Genomic DNA, 20,392 nt, shown 5'->3' with positions numbered 1-20,392 from the left:
AAGCAGAAAACAAAAGATAGGGAAAAAAGTTTTTAAGATGCTTCAGAAAAGTCAGTTAAAACATATTCAGTTAAACTCACTGAAAAATATGGGTGAAATAAAGACATTCATTGTGATGCAAGGGTAAAATTAAGGCATTTACAGACAAATGAATTTGAGTTTACCATCAATAGACTTTCACTAAAGGAATTTATAAAAGATTGATTCACTTCAGGAATAAAGGAAATGTGAAAATGATCCTGTAGAAATATGTAACATTCAACCCAGAAATGTGAACAAAGAAATGAGAAATTTTGGAGTTCCCATCGTGGCTCAGCAGTTAATGAACCTGAATAGCATCCACGAGGACACCAGTCCAATCCCTGATCTCACTCATGGGTTAAGGATCTGGTGTTGCTGTGAGCTGTGGTGTAGGTTGCAGACTCGGCAAGGATCCAGCATTGCTGTGGCTCTGGCGTAGGCCAGAGGCTACAACTCCAATTGGACTCCTAGCCTGGTAACCTCCATATGCCATGAGTTCGGCGCTAAAAAGGCCAAAAAAAGAAAAAAAAAGAAAAGAAAAAAAAAGAGAGGGAGTTCCCATCGTGGCTCAGTGGTTAACGAATCCGACTAGGAACCATGAGGTTGCAGGTTCAATCCCTGGCCTTGCTCAGTGGGTTAAGGATCCAGCATTGCCATGAGCTGTGGGGTAGGTTGCAGACTCGGCAAGGATCCAGCGTTGCTGTGGCTCTGGCGTGGGCCGGTGGTTACAGCTCCAATTCAACCCCTAGCCTGGGAACATCCATATGCTGCTGGAGTGGCCCTAGAAAAGGCAAAAAGACAAAAAGAAAAAAAAAGAGAATATTTGAAGATGTAATCAAATAGTAATTGAACAAAAAATTATATAATTAAATTAAAAATAGTATAAGAGAACTGAAACACTGGACAACAATAACATGTAAATCAGGATTGGCAGGATAGATATGAGACATTTTTAAGGTTTTTGTATTATTCAGAAAGAAGGTAGAGATTGATGTGCTTTAGACTTTGTAAGTACAGAAAAATTTTAAAGTAACCATGAGAAGAATGTACTTACCCAAACAGCTTTAGAAAACTTGGGAAGTTCCCATTGTGGCTCAGAGGGTTAAGAACACAATGTTGTCTCTGTGAGGAAGCAGGTTCAATCCCTGACCTCAGATATGGTGTTGCCATGACTGAGGCAGCTGCAGCTCCAGTTTGACTCCTGTCCAGGAAACTTCCATATGCCACAGGTGTGGTGGTTTTACATTTTTTTTAAAGGGTAGTAAAATAAAAAACAGCAATGACAAAGGGTGACTATGTGATAGAGATAGTATGTGGCCTACGCACTTGAACACATTTACTATCTGGCCTTTTACATAAAAAGTTTGCTGATCTCTGATACAGCATACTTCCTCTTTCTTGATACCTTTAAAAAAAATTTTTTTTTAGGGCCGCACCCATGGCATATGGAGGTTCCCAGACTTGGGGTCCAATCAGAGCTGTAGCTGCCGGCTTACACCACAGCCACAGCAATGCGGGATCCAAGCTCCATGTCTGTGACCTACACCGCAGCTCATGGCAACACCGGATCCATAACCCGCTGAGCGAGGCCAGGGATCAAATTTATCCTCATGTATATGAGTCGGATTTGTTTCCACTGAGCCATGATGAGAACTCCCTTTTGATACTTTTTAATTATTTATTTATTTATTTTGTCTTTTGTCTTTTTAGGCCCGCACCTACAGCATATGGAGGTTCCCAGGCTAGGGGTCTAATTGGACCTCTTGCTGCTGGCCTACACCACAGGCATAGCAACACCAGATCCAAGCCGCGTCTGCGACCTATACCACAGCTCATGGCAACGCTGGATCCTTAACCCACTGAGTGAGGCCAGGGATTGAACCCACCACCTCATGGTTCCTAGTTGGATTCGTTCCCACGACGGAACTCCTTGATACTTTAAAAAAATTTTTATTTTATTGTAGTTGATTTACAATATTGTGTTAATTCCTGCTATACAGCAAAGAGATTCTTTTATACACATACATGTTCTCTTCATATTTGATATCTTTTATTATAGAGATTATTACAGGAATTCCCACTGTGGAGAAGGCCTTCATGGGACCACTTAAGAAGGACCGAATTGCAAAGGAAGAGGGGCCTAATGGCAGAAGAGATTGTAAGGCTGGTAAAGTCTCAATAAAGTTATTTTCCAGTGGAGGGGGGGGAGATTATTACAGAAGTTCCCATTGTGGCGCTACGGAAAAGAATCCGACTAGGGGCCATGAGGTTGCGTGTTCGATCCCTGGCCTCGGTCAGTGGGTTAAGGATCCAGCGTTGCTGTGAGCTGTGGTGTAGGTCGAAGATGCGGCTCGGATTTGGCGTTGCTATGGCTGTGGTGTAGGCTGGCAGCTATAGTTCCTATTTGACCCCTAGCCTGGGAACCTCCATATGCCTTAGGTGCAGCCCTAAAAAGACAAAAGACCAAAAAAAAAAAATTATTACAAAATCTTTTATTTTGTTGTATATTGAATGTTCATGTCTTCTAAATTCATATGCTGAAATCATAACCCCCAAAGAGATGATACTAGGAGATGGGGCCTTTGGAAGGTGATTGGGTCTTGAGAGTGGAGCCCTCAGGAATGGGATTAGCACCCTTAAAAAAGGGACCCCTAGGAGTTTCCTGGTGGCTCAGCAGGTTAAAGACCTGGTGTTATCACTGCTGTGGCTCAGGTTTGATCCCTGGCCCCAGAACATTCACATGCCATGAGTACGGCAAAAGAAAAGGAGACCTCCCAGAGCTCCCTAGTCCCCTCTGCCCTATGAGGTTGAGGCAAGAAACACTCTTCAAGAACCAAGATGCTTTCCTTCACCAGACATTGAATCTGCTGGTGCCTTGATTCCAGCCTCTAAAACTGTAAGAAATAAATTTCTGTTGTTTATAAGTCACTCAGTCTATGGCCCTTTATTACAGCAGCCTGAATGAACTAATAGAGTCTTTTTTGGGTCACCTATTCTGTGTTATCTGTTAGTTCCTCTTACTTTGCCCATGTTCCTTAAAATGACACATACTACACAGGGCCATCTTCTGTTCTGATTCTATATGCTCTTCCTGGGAAATCTTATCCAGTTCCAAAACATCAGTGACCAATCACATGCTGATCACTCCAAATTTTTATCTCTAGCTGTAATCTTTCAGTAGTACTTCAGATACCTATTTCCAACTACAAACATTCACCTGGAAGTTCCACAGATTAACCACACTAAATGTATTCAAAGCTGAATTAATCATCATCTTTTTTTCTTTTTCTGGCCACACCCACAGCACATGAAAGTTCCTGGGCCAGGGATTGAATCTGAGCCACAGCTGTGACCTACACCACAGCTGTGGCAATGCCGGATCCTTAATCCACTATGCTACAGCAGGAATTCCATCTTTTTCCTTTTCTTGTGTTTTCTCTCCACCCAGCTGCCAAACTTAATCTTTCATTTTTCTCCACCCCATGAAGCATCAAATCTGACTAATCTACCTCTAAAATAATCCTCAATTTGTCCCCTTCTCTTTATTTTAAATATAATTTCTATGATTTCTTCAGTGATCCATTGGTTGTTTAGTAGCATGTTGTTTAGTCTCCATGTGTTTGTGTTTTTTTACAGTTTTTTTCTTGGTGGTGATTTCCAGTCATAGAGTGTTGTGGTTGGAAAAGATGCTTGATATGATTTCAATTTTCTTAAAGTTACTGAGGCTTCATTTATAACCCAGGATGTGATCAATCTTAGAGAATGTTTCGTATGCACTTGAGAAGAATGTGTATTCTGCTGCTTTTGGATGGAATGTCCTATAAATATCTATTAAGTCCATCTGGTTTAATGCTTCATATTCAGGCCTGTGTTTCCTTATTGATTTTCTGTCTGGTTGATCTGTCCATTGTTGTACGTGTCCATTAATGTCCCCAACTATTATTGTGTTATTGTTGATTTCTCCTTTAAAGGTTGTTAGCAGTTGCCTTATATATTGTGGTGATCCTATATTGGGTGCTTAGATATTTAAAATTGTTGGAGTTCCCATCATGGTGCAGTGGTTAGTGAATCTGACTAGGAACCATGAGGTTGTGGGTTCGATCCCTGGCCTTACCCAGTGGGTTGAGGATCTGGCATTGCTGTGAGCTGTGGTGTGGGTCGCAGATGTGGCTTGGATCCTGTGTTGCTGTGGTGCTGTGGCTCTAGCATAGGCTGGTGGCTACAGCTCCGATTAGACCCCTAGCCTGGGAGCCTCCATATACCATGGGAGCAGCTCAAGAAAAGGCAAAAAGACAAAATAAATAAATAAATAAATAAATAAAATTGTTATATCTTCTTCTTGGATTGGTCCTTTGATCATTATGTAGTGTCCTTCCTTGTCTCTTAAAATATTCTTCATTTTAAGGTCTATTTTGTCTGATATGAGTATTGCTACTCCAGCTTTCTTTTGCTTCCCATTTGCATGGAATATTTTCTTCCATCCTCTCACTTTCAGTTTGTATGTATCCCTAGAAGTGAAGTAGGTCTCTTGAAGACAGCATATATATGGGTCTTGTTTTTGCATCCATTCATCCAGTCTATGTCTTTTGGTTGGGGTGTTTAGTCCATTAACATTTAAGGTAATTATTGATATGTATGTTCTTATTGCCATTTTATTAATTGCTTTGGATTTGTTTGTGTTGCTCTTTTTTCTTCCCTTCTTCTCTCCTCTTGTTGTTTGATGACTATCTTCGGTGTTGTATTTGAGTTGATTTTTCTTATTTTTTTGTGTATCAATTGTAGATTTTTGTTTTGTAGTTGCCCTGAAGTTTTGATATAGGAATCTTTATATATAAGAGATTGTTTTAAGTTGTTGGTCTCTTAATTGGAGCTGCAGCTGCAGGCCTATGCCACAGCATGGAAACACAGGATATGAGCCACATCTGCAAACTATGCCACAGATTGTGACAACCCTGGATCCCTAACACACTGAGTGAGGCCAGGGATTAAACCTGCATCTTTAGAGAGACAGCATTGGGTTCTTAACACATTGGGCCACAAGGGGAACTCCAACTGGGTTTTTTGTTTTGATTTCATTTTTGTGTTTTGACCGTGGTGTTTACTGGCTTGATGTGGGATCTCAGTTCCCAGACCAGGGATTAAACCTGGTGAAAGAGCCAAATGCTAAATACTAGACCACCAGGGATTTTTTTTTTTTTTTTTTGGTCTTTTTGCCCTTTCCTGGGCTGCTCCCGTGGCATATGGAGGTTCCCAGGCTTGGGGTTGAATCGGAGCTGTTGCCGCTGGCCTACACCAGAGCCACAGCAACTCGGGATCCGAGCCTCGTCTGCGAGCTACACCACAGCTCATGGCAACACCAGATCGTTAACCCACTGAGCAAGGCCAGGGATCAAACCCGCAACCTCGTGGTTCCTAGTCGGATTCGTTAACCACTGCACCACGATGGGAACTCCGGGAACTTCTTGATAAAACTTAATTTACCAAAAAGTTAGCAAGTTGGGAGTTCCCATCGTGGCTCAGCAGTTAACGAGCCCGACTAGCATCCATGAGGGTTCGGGTTTGATCCCTGGCCCTGCTCAGTGGGTTAAGGATCTGGCATTGCCATGAGCTGTGGTGTAGGTCACAGACGCAGCTTGAATCCTGTGTTGCTGTTGCTGTGGCTGTGGCGTAGGTTGGTGGGTATAGCTCTGATTCCACCCCTAGCCTGGGAACCTCCATATGCCACGAGTGTGGCCCTAAAAAGACACACACACACAAAAGGTAGGAGGTTGAGTTTGATCCTTAGACCTTAGGTTGATTCCCCCCTTCAAAGGCTTTTTCAAGTTCCCACCTTTTGTTCTTCTGTGGCACAACTGATTAAGGATCTGGTGTTGTCACTGCTGTGATTTGGGTCCAATCCCTGGCTCAGGAACTTCCACATATGAGGGTGTAGCCAAAGAAAAAGTTCCCACCTCTTCATGATGGTCCTGACTAGTCATATCCGCAAGGTTTTTTTCTTTTATTAACTAATAGTACTTTTACTATACAATTCAAGTAGCTCTCAATCATATACTGCTTCAAAATACTTCACATATCATTTCCTAAAAACACTATTAACTTTTCATGTGAATATATCTTTCTAGCTAGACTTCAGATTTTTTTTTTCCTTTTGGCTGTAGCCGTGGCATGCAGAAGTTCCTGGGCTAGGGATCAAACTTGTGCCACAGCAGTGACCTGAGCCTCAGTAGTGCCAATACCATATCCTTAACCTGATGCACCACCAGGGGATTCCTAGACTTCAGATTCTTTAAAGATGGGATGATATGCTGTTTCTTTGAATGACCTATGATACCTAGTATGGTGTTAAGTACTTAAGGGCACTCAGTAAATGTTCCCTGGCTGATAAGAAACATGCTAAGTCCTACAGGGAATGACAACATATGTTAACATATATTAAGAGAGGGAGAAAATAGAAGATGGTTTATAACATGTTAAAAATAAGTTTTCAATCTTATAGAAACAGACAACCAAAAATATGAGACTAGAAATACAGTTTCTATAAAGGTCATATACATGATAATAATGACAGAATACAATAACAAAATAAATAACATTAAGTATTGAAAATATTTACAGCATTGGGGTAAACACTATCTCACTTAATTCTGACTATAACACTTTGAGGTAGATACTATTATTATCCTCATTTTAGAGATGAAGAAACAAAGATAGGCATTATATAACTGGTTATTAAGTGAAGCAGGATTCAATCCACTTCCAGGAATATTTAAGGAATATGCCCTTCCAGATTAGATTTGAGCATACTTTTTTTTGGCTGTGCCCACAGCATGGGGAAGTTCCAGTGCCAGGGATGAAACTCACACCACAGCAGTGACCCAAGCCACAGCTATGCCACCTGTTGAGCTATGAGCATCTGTTTTAAACAGCCAATTTAAAATAGAAAAAAAAACTTATTTATTATAATTGATTTACAATGTTCTGTCAATTTCTGCTATACAGCAAAGTGATCCAGTTATACATTTATATACCACTTTTTTTCACATTATCCTCCTTTATAATTTTTTGTTTTGTTTTGTAATGGAGGCATATGAAGGTTCCCAGGCCAGGGGTCAAATTGGAGCTGTAGCCGCTGGCCCATGCCACAGTCATAGCCACATCCACACCAGATCCGAGTCGTGTCTGCAACTTAAACCACAGCTCACAGCAACTCAGGATCCTTAACCCACTGAGTAAGGCCAGGGATCGAGCCCACAACCTAATGGATCCTAGTTGGGTTCCTTAACCGCTGTGCCATGACGGGAACTCCCTACAATTTTTTTAAATTAAAAAAATTTTTTTTCTGGAGTTCCCGTCATGGCGCAGCAGAAATGAATCTGACTAGGAACCATTTGGTTTCAGTTTTGATCCCTGGCCTTGCTCAGTGGGTTAAGGATCTGGCATTGCCGTGAGCTGTGGTGTAGGTTGCAGACGAGGCTCAGATCTGATCAGATTGGCTCAGATCATTGCTGTGGCTGTAGCATAGGCTGGCAGCTACATCTCCAATTCAACCCCTAGCCTGGGAACCTCCATATGCCGCAGATGCAAAAAAAAATTTTTTTTTCTTTTTAAGTCTGCATCTGTGGCATATGGAAGTTCCCAGGCTAGGGGTCGAATTGGAATTACAGCTGCTGGCCTATGCCACAGCAATGTTGGATCCTTAACCCACTGAGCGAGGCCAGGGGTTAAACCCGCATTCTCATGGATACCAGTCGGATTTATTTCCACTGCACCACAATGGGAACTTCCATCCTCTTTTATAAAAAAAATTTTTTTTAATTATAGTCGACTTACAGTCTTCTAGAAAAAAATTTTTAAATGGGTCACTGTATTTAAATTTAAACAGCAGTGTCTCAGAGGAGATATGAAAGTTGTTTGAAGAGTTGCTTACCTTAATTTCTCCATATCGAAAGGGATTTTGTACATCTCGGGCCAAAACAGTACTGTTTCCCCTGACCTGGCCTGCTGTTACCACTCCCTTAGTGGTTACCATGGTCACTGTTTCATTAGAAGAGGTCCAGGTGAAGTTGCCACTGCCACCCTCTACCTGTGAAAAAATATAAACTTATATTTAATTGGTATAGGAGGAAAAAATGGAATTTATATGAAGATATAAAATCTAGTGAAATAAAATTTAGGAAATAATAAAACTATAAATAAACCACTTCCGAAAAATTGAGAAAATGTGATGCCATACTAAAGTAGCTAAATAGAGAAGGGAAATCCCAAAGGGAGATTAGTAATGGCACTATTGCAATATGTCAAAAAAAAGAATGCAAGGGAGCTTGATAAAACTATAAAATTCATAAGGAAAGGATATATGGAAGAGAGACAGAATGTACACCAAGTCTTGTTAGGATGACAGTATTAAACAGTATGATTTGGTTGTCTCCAAAAACTGAGTTATACTACTAAGATTAGGGGGCTTAAAATTTGATGATAATGAAATTTCAATAAATTAAGCTATCAGAGAAACTGACCCTTCCTTGTGAATTCTCATTATAGGATATCATACCTGTACTTTATAACGATATAACATTCCCATGCGATGATGAGGAAATGCCAGAAAGTTGGGTGTAAGCTTGATGGGAAAATAAATCTTCACTTCCTGCTGATGTATAATCGGAAATTTTATAGGCTGAATATTTTTATTCTGTAAGAGTAGGAAAAAAAGAGCAAAACGGATTTTATAGGGACTGTTCTAATCACATTTAAAGCATCAGCAGGGAGTTCTTGTGGCTCAGCAGGTTAAGAACCTGACTAGTATCCATCAGAAGACTCAGGTTTGGTCCCTGGCCTCGCTCTGTGGGACAAGGAGCCTGAGGTGCAGTGAGCTGTGGTGTAGGTCACAGGGGCAGCTTGGATCCTGCCTTGCTGTAGCTGTGGTATAGGCCGGCAGCTACAGCTCTGATTTGACCCCTAACCTGGGAACTTCCATATGCTGCAGGTGTGGCCATAAAAAGACAAATAAATAAATAAAGCATCAGTGAATTAGTGTGTTACTCAATCAGTTTCTGTCAATAAAAGAAATAAATAGGAGTTCCTGTTGTGGCTCAGTGGGTTAAAAACCAGACATAGTATCCCTGAGGATTTGGGTCTGATCCCTGGCCTCACTCAGTGGGTTAAGGATCCGGCGTTGCCAAAAGCTGTGGTATAGGTTGCAGATGCAGCTCAGATCCCACATTGCTGGGGCTGTGGTATAGGTTGGCATCTGTAGTTCTGATTCAGTTTTTTGGGGTTAAAGATCTGACAGGTGTCACTGTTGTGGCTCAGATTGCTGCTGTGGTGTGGTTCCATCCCTGGCCCAGGAACTTCTGCATTCAACAGGTACAGCCAAAATGAATATTTAAATAAATAAGCACTCTCAGAATGTTCAGGGGTCAGGGGAATAATGTTTGGAAAAGCATATATGGTAAAAGAGGTAACAAAGAGTTTCCAAGCCTGGATAATTGTTCTTAATAGATTTATACCACTGATGTCTAAATACCATGTTCCACAGGTTTTGCAATGTGGTACTTTCTTTTTTCACTTTTTAGGGCTGCACTCTGTGTGGAGGTTCCCAGGCTAGGGTCAAATTGGAGCTACAGCTGCCAACCTACGCCACAGCTCACAGCAATGCCGAATCCTTAACCCACTGAGCAAGGCCAGGGATCGGACCTGAAATGTCATGGTTACTAGTAGGATTCATTTCCATTGCACCACAAAGGGAACTCTGGTACTTTCTTTTTAAAAAATATTTTTTATTATAGTTGATTTACATTGTTCTGTCAATTTCTGCTGGACAGCAAAGTGACCCAGTCATACATCTATATACACCCTCTTGCAATGTGGTACTTTCAATGGCATTCCACTATGGTTCTCTTTTTAATGTATGAGTTATTTAGAAGTACATTATTAAAGTTTCTAAATACGTGGTTTTTAAAAATAATCTATTATAGCTCCCACTGTGGTGCAATGGGATTGGCAGCAACTTGGGAGCACCGGGACACGTGTTCAATCTCTGGCCCAGCACAGTGGGTTAAGGGTCCAGGGTTGCCGCAGATGCGGCTTAGTTCGGGGATGCAGCTTGGATCTGATCCTTGGGCTGGGAGCTCCATGTGGGTGGCCAGATAGATAAATAAATAAATAAATAAATAAATAAATAAATAAATAAATAAAATAATTTCTTTATTGCTGATTTTTGTTGCATTATGATGGCAGAGCAATATTGTAATAAGGGCTTCTTCTAGGGTAGTCAAAAAGCTTTTAGATTCCTTAGGTGGATCCTGAGTTGGTAATTCCAAGCTCTGCTCTAACCATTTTCTTTCCCAATGTTATACAGCACATTAGAAACAACAATCAATAAACTTTATTATATTCCAGACTTTAACTGACATGTTTCATGGCAGCCTTGCCTTCTATATGCACTTAACTGTAGTGTCTACAGATAATAATTTAAGTAGCTTTTTAGCTGTTGCATACCATGGACTATCAACACTTACTTTATCATAAGGACACAATCAGTAATGCCTTTAAATCTAATAATATCAGAGAACACAGAGCCAATTTAGAAAACTCAGCCACCAAAATGCTCCCACAGATTCAAGCCTCCTGGTATTCACATTCTTGTGTAGTTACCCCTACACTGTATCAGGAATGGTCTGAATGACCAATAGACTATGGCAGAAGTGCTTACTTTAGAAAAGAAGAATTCCTGTCATGGCTCAGCGGTTAGTGAACTCACTAGCATCCATGAGGACATAGGTTCGATCCCTGGCCTTGCTCAGTGGGTTAGGATCTGGTGTTGCCGTGAGCTATGGTGTAGGTTGCAGACGTGGCTTGGATCCTGCTTTGCTGTGGCTGTGGTGTAGGTTGGCAGCAGCAGCTCCGATTTGACCCCTAGCCTGGGACCTTCCATATGCCACAGGTGCGGCCCTAAAAAGCAAAAAAGAAAAGAAGATGTAAAACCAATGACCACCATAAGATTCTTCCAACATAAGAACCTTAAAAAAGAAAAGCAAATTAAATCCAACATAAGAAGAAAGATAATAATAAAAGCACAAATCAATGAAAAATAGATAAAGAATTGAAAAAAAATCAATGAAACTGAAAGTATGTTCTTTGAAATAATCACGAAAATTGATAAATGTCTAGCCAGATATATGAAGGAAAGAACAGAAACACAAATAACTAATATCTGGAGTGAAAGAAGAAACATCACTACTGGTCCTATAGACAGAAAAAATTAATAAGGTAATGTTTTGAACAACTTTATATGATAAATTCAACAATTTAGATTAAGCAAAAACTCCTTCAAAGAGACAATCTCCCTAATTTCACTCAAGAAGAAATAAACAACTTTAATAGCTATATATATTTTTAAAAAATTGAATTCATAGTTTTAAAACTTCCCATATACGAAGGAGTTCCTGCTGTGGTAAACTGGATTAAGAATCTGACTGCAGGGAGTATACAAAGTGGCTCAGAGGGTTAAGAACACGACATGGTGTGTGTGAGGATACAGGTTTGATCCCTGGCCTCACCCAGTGGGTTAAGGATCTGGCACTGCCACAAGTTGCAGGGCAGATTGCAGACACAGCTCAGATCCAGCATTGCTGTGGCTGTGGTGTAGGCCTGCAGCTTCAGCTCTGATTTGACCCTAAGCCCGGGAACTTCCATATGCTGCAGGTGCCACCATTAAAAAAAAAAAAAAAAAAAATCTGACTGCAGCAACCCAAGCTGCTTGGGCCATGGGCTCAGTCCCTGACCTGGTGCAGTGGGTTAAAGGATCCAGTGTTGTGACAGGTGCAGTGCAGGTCAAAGCTGCAGCTCAAACTCAGTCCCTGGTTTGGGAACTTCCATATGCTGCTGGAGTGGCCATTAAAAAAAAAAATTAAAAGGGCGGCTATGCATTCTGAGGTAAAGAAATAAAAACAAAACCTTTGCTCTTGGGAATTCCCATCGTGGCTCAGTGGTTAACAAATCTGACTAGGATCCATGAGGATGCAGATTCCATCCCTGGTCTCACCCAGTGGGTTAAGGATCCGGCGTTGCTGTGAGCTGTGATGTATGTCACAGATTCGGCTGGGATCCTGCGTTGCTATGGCTGCAGTGTAGGCCAGCAGCTGTAGCTCTGATTTGACCCCTAGCCTTGGAACTTCCATATGCCACAGGCGTGGCCCTAAAAAAAAAAACAAACAAACAATTTTTTTGTCTGCACCTGCAGTATGCAGAAGTTCCCAGGCCAGGGATTGAACCTGAGCCACTGCAGTAAAGAGAGCCACTGAAGGAGTTCCTGCTATGGCACAATAGAAATGAACCCGACTAGTATACATGAGGTTGCAGGTTCAATCCCTGATCTCCTTCATTGGGTTAAGGATCTGGCCTTGCTGTGAGCTGTGGTGTAGTTCAGAGATACAGCCTGGATCCTGTGATGCCGTGGCATAGGCTGGCAGCTGCAGCTCCAATTCGACCCCTAGCCCAGGAACTCCAATATGCTGCATGTGTGGCCCTAAAAAGAAAAAAATAATTAAAAATAAATAAATAGTTCCCATAATGGCTCAGCAGAAACAAATGCAACTAATAACCATGAGGTCTTGGGTTAGATCCCTGGCCTCACACAGTGGGTTAAGGATCCGGTGTTGCCGTGAGCTGTGGTGTAGGTCACAGATGCTGCTTGGATCTGGCATTGCTGTGGCTGTGGTGTAGGCCAGCAGCTACAGCTCCGATTTGACCCCTAACCTGGGAATTTCCCATATGCCATGGGTGTGGGCCTAAAAAGCAAAATAAATAAATAAATAAATAAAAATAAACAGAGCCACTGTGTGACAATGCAGGATCCTTAAGCCACCGAGACACAAGGGAACTCCAATAGTTGACTTTTAATTTTTTTTATTTTTATTTATTTATTTATTTATTTATTTGGTCTTTTTGCCATTTCTTGGGCCGCTCCCGCGGCATATGGAGGTTCCCAGGCTAGGGGTCGAATTGGAGCTGTAGCTGCCAGCCTACGCCAGGGCCACAGCAACGCGGGATCCGAGCCGCATCTGCAACCTACACCACAGCTCACGGCAATGCCGGATCGCCAACCCACTGAGCAAGGGGTAGGGATCGAACGCACAACATCATGGTTCCTGGTTGGATTCATTAACCACTGCGCCACTACAGGAACTCCATTTAAAGATTGAAGATGAGTATTATTTTCAACCGTATGCAAAATAGATTTTTCACAACCTGGAATTTTATCTAGCAAAATTTACTCTGAAAATTGTGTAATAGGGAAAGGGAGAGCTCAGAATGACTATGGAAAAAAAAAAAAAGGAACTTAAAAAAAATTATTACTGGTTTCTCTTACACACTGATAGTGGTAAGTACAGCCATTTTAGAAAATAGTTTGGCAATTTCTTATAAAACTAAACATGTAGCTAGTATATGGCCCAAGAATTGCATGCTTGGGGGTTTTATCTCAGAGAAATGAAAACATATTCATAGCAAAATCCATACAAAAATGTTCAGAGAATCTTTATGTATAATAGTCAAACAGTAGACCCTCACACCATGCACAAAAATAAACTCAAAATGGCTTATTTTTAACTTAAACATAAAATAAGACACCATAAAACTCCTAGAAGAGAACATAGGCAAAACATTCTCTGACATTAACCTTACAAATGTTTTCTTAGGTCAGTCTCCCAAGGCAACAGAAATAAAAAAATAATAATAAACCAGAGTTCCTGTCATGGTGCAGTGGAAACGAATCTGACTAGGAACCATGAGGGTTCAATCCTTGGCCTCATTCAGTGGGTTAAAGAACCAGCATGGCTGTGAGCTGTGGTGTAGGTCGCAGACAAGTCTCGGATCACGTGTTGCTGTGGCTCTGGTGTAGGCCTGTGGCTACAGCTGCGATTAGACCTCTAGCCTGGGAACCTCCATATGCCGAGGGTATGGCCCTAAAAAGACAAAAGACTAAATAAATAAATAAATAAATAAACAAACCAATGGGACCTATCAAACTTACGAGCTTTTACACAGCAAAAGAAATCATAAAAAAAAGACAACGTATAGAATGAGTGAAAATAGTTACAAATGATGCAACTGACAAGGGTTTCATCTCCAAAACACACAAAATCTTACAACTCAACAGCAAAAAAACAAACAACCTAATTGAAAAATGGCAGAAGACCTAAATAGACATTTCTCCAAAGAAGATATAGGATGGCCAAAAGGAACATGAAAAAATGTGAAATGCAAATCAAAACTACAATGAGGAAGAATGAATAAATAAATTAAATAAGTAAATAAATAAAACGAAAAAACTGCAATGAGGTACCACCTCACACCAGTCAGAATGGCTATCGTTAAAGCCTACAAATTACAAATAAATGCTGGAGAGACTGTGGAGTAAAGGGAACCCTCCTGCACTATTTGTGGGAATGTAAATTGGTACAACACTATGGAAAACAGTATGGAGGTTCCTCAGAAAACTAAATATAGAATTACCATATGATCCAGCAATCCTACTCTTGGGCACATATCTGGACAAAATTTCATTGAAGAAGAAACATGCACCCCTATATTCACTGCATCACTATTCACAATAGCCAACACATGGAAACAACCTAATTGTCCATAGATAGATGGATGAAATAAGAAGATGTGGTACATATACACAATATAATACTACTCAGCGATAAAAAAGAACAAAATAATGCCATTTGCTGCAACATGGATGGAACTAAAGATTCTCATACTAAATGAAGTAAGTCAGAAAGAGAAAGACAAATACTGTATGATATCACTTATATATGGAATCTAAAATATGGCACAGATGAATCTATATACAGAACAGAAGAAACAAACTCATGGACATAGAGAACAGACTTGTGGTTGCCAAGGTGGAGGGAGAGAGTGTGGGATGGACTGGGAGTTTAGGGTTAGTAGATGTGAATTATTACATTTTGAATGGATGAGCAATGAGATCCTGCTATATAGCACAGGGAACTATACCCAATCACTTGTGATAGAACATGATAGAAGATAATATGAGAAAAAGAATGCATATATAAGTATAACTGGGTCACTTTGCTGTACAGCAGAAATTGACAGAACATTGTAAGTCAACCATAATAAAAAAAAACTTTTTTTAAATTAAAAAATCCCACCAGAAACAATCCAAATGTCCCTCAGTAGGCAAATAGTTAAACTACAGTATATCTATACAATGTAATACCACTCAGCAATTTTTTAAAATAATATAGTGATACACTCAACAATTTGGATCGATCTTAAGGGCATTTTGCTTCGTGAAAAAAAAGCTAATCTCAAAATGTTATTAGTTGATTTTATAACATCCTCAAGTTGACAAAACTATTGAGATGGAGGTTAAATCCAAGGGATAGGGAAGGGGCAGAAGAATGAGTGTGACTGTAAAAGGGCTGTATGAGGGATTTCCTCTGTGGTGATAGAACAGTTCCAAATTATAATGATGGTGGCTCAAACTGCATAGAACTACTACACAAACACACACACACACACACACTCAGATGAGTACATGCAAAAATTGGCTAAAGTATGGAGTCTAATTGATAGTATGTGTGAATGTTAATTTTATGGTTTTCCTGATGTAAAACAGTTACAACTGGGTAAAGGGTTCAAGGACCCTATGTAATAAATATACGCATATTTTTACCAGTTTTATTGATTTATAATTTACATACTGTACAATTCATTCATTTAAAGCATACTACTTAGGGAGTTCCTGTTGTGGATCATCAGTTACAAACCCAACTAGTATCCATGAGGATGAGGGTTCAATCCCTGGCCTCACTCAGTGGATTAAGGATCCAGCGTTGCCATGAGCTGTGGTAAAGGTCTTGGATTGGATCCTGCGTTGCTGTGGCTGTTGCGTAGGCTGGCAGCTGTAGCTCTGATTCCAGCCCTAGCCTGGGAACTTCCATATGCTGCTGGTGTGGCCCTAAAAGCAAAATAAATAAATGAATAAATAAAGTGTACTATGTACTATGTAATAACTTTTAGTATATTCACAGCTTTATATCAATTTTAGAACAATTTAATTATACCAAAAACAAACCCAGGAGTCTCCTGTGGTGCAGTGGGTTAAGGACTTGGTGTTGTCACTGCAGCAGCTTAGCTTTCTGCTGTGGTGCAGGTTCGATCCCTGGTCCAGGAATTTCCTCATGCCACAGGTGTGGATAAAACAAAACAAAACAAACCAAAAAACAAATCAGTCAGATCCCTAACCCACTGTGCTACAGTGGGAAATCCCTAATACCTTTTAAAAAGCAGGATCTGGAGTTCCTGTCATGGTTCAGCGGTTAATGAACCCAACTAATAACCATGAGGATGCGGGTTTGATCCCTGGCCACGCTCAGTGGGTTAAGGATCCGGCGTTGCTGTGAGCTGTGGTGTAGGTCGCAGACTCGGCTCAGATCTCGTGTTGCTGTGGCTGTGGGTAGGCTGGCAGCAGCGGCTCCGATTCAACTCCTAGCCTGGGAACCTCCATATGCTGCAGGTGCAGCCCTAAAAAGACAAAAAAACAGCAGGATTTGTGGGATTGAAGAATAATTCTACAATAGTGTCAAATTGCCACAAATACCATAACAAAGGATTTAAAAATCACTATGGGAGTTCCCGTCGTGGCGCAGTGGTTAACGAATCCGACTAGGAACCATGAGGTTGCGGGTTCGATCCCTGCCCTTGCTCAGTGGGTTAACGATCCGGCGTTGCCGTGAGCTGTGGTGTAGGTTGCAGACGCGGCTCGGATCCCACGTTGCTGTGGCTCTGGCGTAGGCCGGTGGCTACAGCTCCGATTCAACCCCTAGCCTGGGAACCTCCATATGCCGTGGGAGCGGCCCAAGAAATAGCAACAATAACAACAACAACAACAACAACAAAAAAGACAAAAGACAAAAAAAAAAAATCACTATGTATTAATATTGTTGAAATAAATAAATTTTGGGGGCTTTCCTATTCTGGCTCAGTGGTAACGAACCCAACTAGTATCCACGAGGACTTGGGTTTGATCCCTGATGTTGCTGCTCAGTGGGTTAAGGATCTAGCATTGCCGTGAGCTGAGGTGTAGGTCGTAGATGTGACTTGGATCTGGTGTTCCTGTGGCTGTGGCACAGGCCAGCAGCTATGGCTCCAATTTGACTCCTAGCCTGGGAACTTCCATGTATCTTGTTGTAGCCTTAAAAAAAAAAAAAACAGAAATAGATTTCTTTTCTTTCTTTTTTTTGCCACAATCTTGGCATGTGGAAGTTCCTGGGCCAGTGATCGAACCCACATCACAGCAGCGACCTGAGCTGCTGCAGGGACAACCCTAGATCCTTAACCCACCGTGTCCAAAGGGAACACCAAAACTGGGTGTATTTTAGTAATGAATATAGATCTATACCTGACTATAACTAATCCAAAACCATTCATTCATTTAATTTATTTGTATCAACTATACATTTAGTCACTTCATTAGATGTTAGGAAAACAGTTGTGAACAAGGTAGGCATAATCTTTGCCCTCAAAGTTTATAATCTGGAATTCCCCTCATGGCTCAGTGGTTAACAAACCCAACTAACACCCATGAGGACGTGGGTTCGATCCCTGATCTTGCTCAGTGGGTTAAGGATCCGGCGTTGCCGTGAGCTGTGGTGTAGGTCGCAGATGTGGCTCTGGATCCCATGTTGCTGTGGATCTGGCATAAGCCGGCGGCTACAGCTCTGATTGGATCTGTAGCCTGGGAATCTCCATAAGCCTCAGGTGAGATCCTAAAAATGCAAAAAAAAAAAAAAAAGTTTATAATCTGATGTAAGAAGCAAATAACAATAATAAAGTATGGTGAATATTATGATCTGAGAAGTTCAGGGAGCTCTGAGAACATATGAAAGAGGAAAACATGCCTGAGGAAGTGAGGTTTAAGCTGGACCTGTACATTGAGTAGAGAGAAAGTGTTGCAGACAAAAGGAATTATATTTGTTTATAAAAATGAAAATAGAAACTCCTGTTGTGGTGCAGTGAGTTAAGAACCTGACTAGTATCAATGAGGATGTGGGTTTGATTCCTGGCCTTCCTTCTTTGCCGTGAGGTATGGTGTAGGTCACAGATTTAGCTTGGATCTGCTATTGCTGTGGCTGTGGCATAGGCTGGCAGCTACAGCTCTGATTCAATCCCTAGCCCGGGAACTTCCATATGCCTTGGGTGTGTCCCTAAAAAAATAAAAAGTAAAAATGAAAATAAAACTTTGAGGCAAAAAGGAACAAGGCATTTTTTAGAAACTGAAAGTTTAGTTTGGCTGAAGCATGAGAGAGGAAGAGTGACAAGACCTGAGGTTGAAGAAGTTGTCAGGGGCCAATAATATAGAATCACAGACAAATGCCTACAGGTACCCGGTAGATATCATAAACAGGTTTATTAAGCTGAATACAAAATAATAGGGAATGGCAAGAAACACAGGAGGCTGAAGAGTTTTGTCTAAATGGTATAACCACTAGCTATTCCAGCTAATCACAGTCAGATTTTCATAAAAACTAGAGGATCGGTGATCTTGGATTTTATTTGAAATTTCCCAGTTAAAAATAAAACACCTAGGGAGTTCCCGTCGTGGTGCAGTGGAAATGAATCCGCCTGGGAACCATGAGGTTGAGGGTTTGATCCCTGACCTCGCTCAGTGGGTTAAGGATCCGGCGTTGCTGTGACCTGTGGTGAAGGTCACAGACACGGCTCAGATCCCGCATTGCTATGGCTCTGGTGTAGGCCGGTGGCTACAGCTCTGATTAGACCCCTAGCCTGGGAACCTCCATATGACGAGGGTGCAGCCCTAGAAAATACAAAAAAAAAGTTTAAACTTCATCTTGAAATCAATAGGATGCCAGTAAAGGAATTTAAACAGTATATATTAATCTTTTTTGTAGTTTTTGGAGTATCATTCTAGCTACGGGCAATACTGGAGGTAGGAATATTTATTTAGAAGCTATTGGGAAAGTCTAAGTGAAAGACAGCAATGTCTTCTTCACCTAGTAAGAAATGGGTTTGAGAGGCACTTAGGATTGACACGGCATTCAAAATATATTGAATGTAGAAGTAAGGGAGAAGGCAGAGTTAAGGGTGACTCTTGGGATTTTGTCTTAAACAGCTGAGTGAAAGGATTACTGGAGAAAAAATAGCTTTGGGAGAGGGAAACAAATTTGACAGGCTGCTAAAAATCAAATACTTAGACATTTTAGAAACAGATTCATTAGAAACAGATTCATTCCTTATCTCTTTACCCAGTAATTCCATTTCTGGTATTATACCATATGAAAATTAACCAAAAGGAATAAAAAGTGTATCAAAGATATTCAGTTATGCCATTTATAAAGTAAAAAAAACTGAAAAATGGAAAAAAGTTCAAAGTTGCTGGCTTGTTTAAACAATTGGCATATTAACCCTTTAGATTTTTAGAACAGAAAGTACTCTTATGTGGATGTGATGACACAAGGAAACGTGCACATGAAATAATTTTTAAAGTAACCTCAAATGACATATATACATAATAACTGCAAATGCAGATATATGTAATAACATAGATTGGAACTGAAAACTGCAGAGGTATAAACTATTAAGTGTACTGATTATTAGTTTCTTTATTTTGTAAAAGATAAAGGTGGGATATGCCATGTATGTGCTTGTAAATCAACAAGTAGCCAAATTTTGTCAATACTCTCAGGATTCAAAGACCATCCTTTTAATTCCTACCTGGTAAATGATGGATGTCAGGGATGCATTTATCACGACGACACCATTTTTCAGGGCTTTTACTATGTGGTAAGATCCATTCACAGTAGTTAGCTGCTCTTCAAAGTACTCCCTCAGGAACTGGTACATAATCCTGAGATTCTGAAAATCAGCCCCAAAGCAACACAAACCTGAAGAGATGGTTTTTCCCTAAAGCCGTCTTATTCCCAAAATACTGGGGGAAAAAAAGGAGTTCCCGCTGTGGCACAGTAGGTTAAGAATCCTATACAGCAGCTTGGGTCGCTGAGGAGTTGCAGGTTCGATCCCTAGCCCATCGCAGTGGGCTAAAGGATCCGTATTGCCAAAGCTGTGGTGTAGGTTGCAGCCTCAGGTCAGATTCAATCCCTGACCTGGAACTTCCAGATGCCACAGGATCGGCCATGAAAAAAAAAAACAAAAACAAAACTGTGGCTATGCATCCTGGGGTGAAGAAATAAAAACACAATCTTTGTTCATCAAATTCTAGGTTTAAAAAATGCTACCAGCAAAACAAAAACAAAACAAAACCCCAAAACCCACAACTGGAGTTTCTTTGTGGTGTTGTCACTGCTGTGGCCCAGGTCACTGC

At 40.8% G+C, this 20,392-nt stretch overlaps 1 protein-coding gene across 1 annotated transcript in view; it reads right to left on the bottom strand.

The window, feature by feature from the left end:
- The window catches only part of NUP210L (nucleoporin 210 like), a 123,223-nt gene that overhangs the window by 75,201 nt on the left and 27,630 nt on the right, over window positions 1-20,392 (bottom strand). The window contains exons 10-12 of the mRNA XM_021089795.1: window positions 19,786-19,926; window positions 8,573-8,710; window positions 7,949-8,104 (exon numbers count right to left, since the gene is read on the bottom strand). Of these exons, the coding sequence (XP_020945454.1) occupies window positions 7,949-8,104; window positions 8,573-8,710; window positions 19,786-19,926 (435 nt within the window). The remainder of the gene's footprint in view (window positions 1-7,948; window positions 8,105-8,572; window positions 8,711-19,785; window positions 19,927-20,392) is intronic.

This window comes from Sus scrofa, chromosome 4, assembly GCF_000003025.6.
Source record: "Sus scrofa isolate TJ Tabasco breed Duroc chromosome 4, Sscrofa11.1, whole genome shotgun sequence".
Classification (NCBI taxonomy): Eukaryota; Metazoa; Chordata; class Mammalia; order Artiodactyla; family Suidae; genus Sus; species Sus scrofa.
This window is presented reverse-complemented; position numbering and strand designations above follow the sequence as displayed.